The 4,303-nt window shown below is 44.7% G+C and overlaps 1 protein-coding gene across 1 annotated transcript in view; it reads right to left on the minus strand.

The window, feature by feature from the left end:
- Positions 1-1,851: 1,851 nt before the first annotated feature.
- Positions 1,852-4,303, minus strand: part of DUSP15 (dual specificity phosphatase 15) — a gene marked incomplete at its 5' end in the record, with an annotated part of 4,486 nt that continues 2,034 nt past the window's right edge. Inside the window, 2 exons of the mRNA XM_015829506.1 lie at positions 1,852-2,129; positions 3,207-3,381. Of these exons, the coding sequence (XP_015684992.1) occupies positions 1,923-2,129; positions 3,207-3,381 (382 nt within the window). The remainder of the gene's footprint in view (positions 2,130-3,206; positions 3,382-4,303) is intronic.

Here is a 4,303-nt window from a genome sequence, read left to right on the forward strand (position 1 = left end):
ATAAAATAAAATAAAATAAAATAAAATAAAATAAAATAAAATAAAATAAAATAAAATAAATAAAATAAAATAAAATAAAATAAAATAAAATAAAATAAAATAAAATAAATAAAATAAAATAATAAAATAATAAAATAAAATCTTGCAGGAACCAGGAAGTGTGTGTCTTCCGTTGTGCTGCCTGTTCCTTGGAATCTCACTCTCACCACAGATGAGTTTGACCCCCACCATGCCAGACTTTCTCAAGGCTCTTAAGATGTGTTCTGGGACATGGGGGGGGGGGGAGGAGGACAATATCAGTTAAAACCCGTGAGATGGTTATTTTAATCCTTGTTTGATTTGTACCTTGGCTGTTGTGTGCGTTTGCGTTGCTGTTTGTCTTGTGGTGAGCAACTGATAGAAGCCAGCATTCACTGAGATGAACGGCTGTGTAAATGGAACAAACAGAATAGCAACTTTTATGGATATTTACTCCTCTGTAGTCTTACAATATAATGCATCATTTATTTCCTTATATTTTAGATATATTTTAGGTAACTATTGATAAATTCAGTTTTATACTACTGCTAATGAACAAGCCAGAAAGAATAAATTTCCAAGGATGCCCAGACTCTGATAGATTGATTTAATGTTGCAAACTTAAGGAAGCCTTAATGAAGAATTCCAGAAAAAGCTATAAAATGAAAATCAATGGTGGAAAAAAATGAAATTTAATGGTGAAAAAAAGGAAATTCAGTGGTGAAAAAAGTAAGATTCTACATTTAGGCAAGAAAAACCAAATGGACAGGTGTAGTATAGGTGGTACCTTGTTCAATAGTAGTAACTGTGAGAGGGATAATACCACTTTACAAGGCCTTGGTAAGGCCACACTTGGAATCCTGCATCCAGTTTTGGTTACCACGGTGTAAAAAATATGTTGAGACTCTAGAAAGAGTGCAGAGAAGAGCAACAAAGATGATCAGGGGACTGGAGGCTAAAACATACAAGGAACGGTTGCTGGAATTGGGTATGTCTAGTTTAATGAAAAGAAGGACGAAGGGGGACAGGATAGCAGCCTTCCAGTATCTCAGGGGCTGCCCCAAAGAAGAGGGAGTCAAGCTATTCTCCAACGCGCCTGAAGGCAGGACAAGAAGCAATGGATGGAAACTCATCAAGGAGAGAAGCAACCTGGAATTAAGGAGAAATTTCCTGACAGTGAGAACAATTAACCAGTGGAACAGCTTGCCTCCAGAAGTTGTGGGTGCTCCATCACTGGAGGCTTTTAAGAAGAGACTAGACAGCCACTTGTCTTAAATCAGGGGTCTTCAAACTTGGCCCTTTTATGACTTGTAGACTTCAACTCCCAGAAGTTGAAGTTGTTGTAATGTACTAATCAGTATTCAACTGGGGGGGGGGAATAATATTAGAATAGAATAGAGCTGGAAGGGCCCATGGAGGTCTTCTAGCCCAGCCCCCTGCTCAAGCAGGAGAACCTATACCATTTCAGACAAGTGATTGCCCAGTCACTTCTTAATATGTATATATGTTTTGGCTTTTTTTTTCCTTTTTAATGCACTTTTTTAATGTTTTGCTTCGTTGTGTTTTTCCCTTTGGTTTTTTTTTCCCTTTGTTTGTTTTTATTTCAAAGTTGGAGTTTTGTATTTTAACTTTTTTTTTCAAATCAAATAGAAATAGTACATCCTGGGAATCATCCAGTTCGTCATTTCTGGGGTGCTTGGAGCTGAAAATCCTTCCGGTGGGAATTTTGGGGTGTCACGGCCCCACGGTTGTAATCGGCAATCGGAGCAGCAGAACTTCGCTTGGCACTGCCAATGTTTTTCAGTTCCTCGTCGCCAACGGACGAGATCCGCCTTGCCCGGTCCTGCTTCTCCTAGCCCATCGTGGGAATCTCCTTGCATTTTCCCAAAAGTTTTGGGAAAGTTTCATTTGAGACAGCTGGGCAAGCAGGAAAAAGTCTCCTTCACCCGTATCAGAAGGGAATCCATCTGTTTGGCCCTGGGCCCCAGGTCTGCCCACGTCTGTTCGGGGCTGGGCAGCTCCTGTTTTCGGCCGGATGTCAGAAGTCCTCGGACAGCTTCGTGGTCATTGAAAGGGGTCCCTCGATGGCATTGCTGAAGCTTCCGGCGGATCTGGCAAGGAGACACAAGGCAACAGATGAGAGTTGGGGAAAATCCTGGCTAAAGGGTGGAACCGGGACTTTCTGATTTCTGTTTATAGAGTGCAAATTCCAAATCTGGCTTTAAGCAGCCCTTCCCAACACGTTTCTACCTCTGATTGCAGAGAACGGGACAGGCCTCGTTGGAGATTAGAGGTGGACTTCAACTCCCAGAATTCCCCAGCCAGCGTGATTTAAGGTGGGTGGATTTCAACTCCCAGAATTCCCCAGCCAGCAGGCTTTAAGATGGGTGGATTTCAACTCCCAGAATTCCCTAGCCAACGTAATTTAAGATGGGTGGTCTTCAACTCCCAGAATTCCCCAGCCAGCGTGATTTAAGGTGGGTGGTCTTCAACTCCCAGAATTCCCCACCCAACGTGATTTAAGGCGGGTGGACTTCAACTCCCAGAATCCCCCAGCCAGCGTGCTTTAAATGGGGTGGACTTCAATTCCCAGGCACTGGAAAAAGTGATTTAGGATCCTCGTGCGAACTCCTTTTGCGATCTTCTGACAAGCTGGATTCACTTAACAACCGTGTTAATACCTTATCGACTGCAGCGATTCGCTGAACGACGATGGTGGGAAAAGTTGTAAAATGGAGCGAAACCCGCTCCACCAATGTCTCGCTTAGCAACGGAAATTTTGGGCTCAATTGTGGGGGTTAATTCGAAACTACCTGTAACTCACACTTACGACCGTTGCAGCATCCTCCACAGTCACATGATCAAAATTCGGACGTGTGGCAACTGACTCGTATTTATGACGGTGGCAGTGTCCTGGGGGGGTGTCACTTGATCCCCTTTTTACGACCTTCCGACCGGCAATGGTCAACGGGGGAAGCCGGATTCACTTAACAACTGCATGATTCGCTTAACAACGGCATGATTTGCTTAACAACTGCATGATTCACAACCCGCCGCACAAATGGCAAAACGGAGTGATTCACTTTACAGGGGCATTGCTTAGCGACGGATGATCCCGTTGCCGTTGTCGCAAGTTGAGGACTGCCTGCGCCGTCGCAAGGCCGCAGATGGACCGTCTTATTCCTCACCTTCTGCACGGACCGGCTACGTCCGAACTCCTCCAGCTGCTGACGAAAACCCAGGTTGGGATTGGCCACGGGCCTCACGGCCTTGACCGCTTCGAGTGCCTCGAGCCAGCCCAGCGGCGTCACCGCCATGAGATAGGCCAGGATGATGGTGGTGCTGCGGGAGATCCCAGCTAGGCTGGAAGGGGTGATGAAGAACAGGATTAGAAACCAGAACCCTCTGGGCCACTCTCCCTCAGCTTCCGTGCACCCCGAAAGTCTATTGGTGGTCAGGAATATTTGCTAGGGGGTTCCCGCTTTCCATTGGTTGATGTTGGCTTTGTGTCATGTGTCAACTTGGTTATGTTGGTTTGTGAATCACGGTTTATGGGTTAGTGGAAAGAATGAACCCAGCCATGGGGATTACAGTTTTAATATTAAGTGTGAACATGGCTACTTTAGTTCATAAATCATGGCTTATACCAGGGGTAGGCAACCTTGGCCCCCTCATGACTCGTGGACTTCAACTCCCAGAATTCTTCAGCCAGCATGTGGGAACTATGGCCCCCTCATGACTTGTGGACTTCAACTCCCAGAATTCCTCAACCAGCATGGGGGCACTATGGCCCCCTCATGGCTTGTGGACTTCAACTCCCAGAATTCCTGAGCCAGCCACGCTGAGGAGAAAGGGAGAGGTTTCCAAGCTGAGCCATGATGGCTCAGGAATTCTGGGAGTTGAAGTCCACCAGTCATAAAAGAGCCAAGTTTGAAGACCCCTAGTTTAAATATTTAAATATTTTTCCTCACGGTCACGTGATCAAAATTCAGGCATTTGGCCTTTTACCTTAGTAGCCAGTGTGTGAACACAGCATTCTGGATTATGGTTAGTGTCAAGTGTGTATATGGCCACCTTGGCTTACATATCATGGTTTATAGCTTAGCATAAAGTCTAAACCCACCCACCTAGATTATGGTTTAGTGATGACATGCACTTTGGTATGTAAATCATTCTTAGTACAAAGAATTAGGCCAACCATCTTGGTTTGTAAATCATGGCTTATTGGTTAATGTGCACCCAACAGTATGGATTATGGATTATGACCTATTATTAAGTGTGAACA

Source organism: Protobothrops mucrosquamatus, unplaced genomic scaffold (assembly GCF_001527695.2).
Source record: "Protobothrops mucrosquamatus isolate PMUCROS unplaced genomic scaffold, P.Mucros_1.0 scaffold6293, whole genome shotgun sequence".
NCBI classification, from domain to species: Eukaryota; Metazoa; Chordata; class Lepidosauria; order Squamata; family Viperidae; genus Protobothrops; species Protobothrops mucrosquamatus.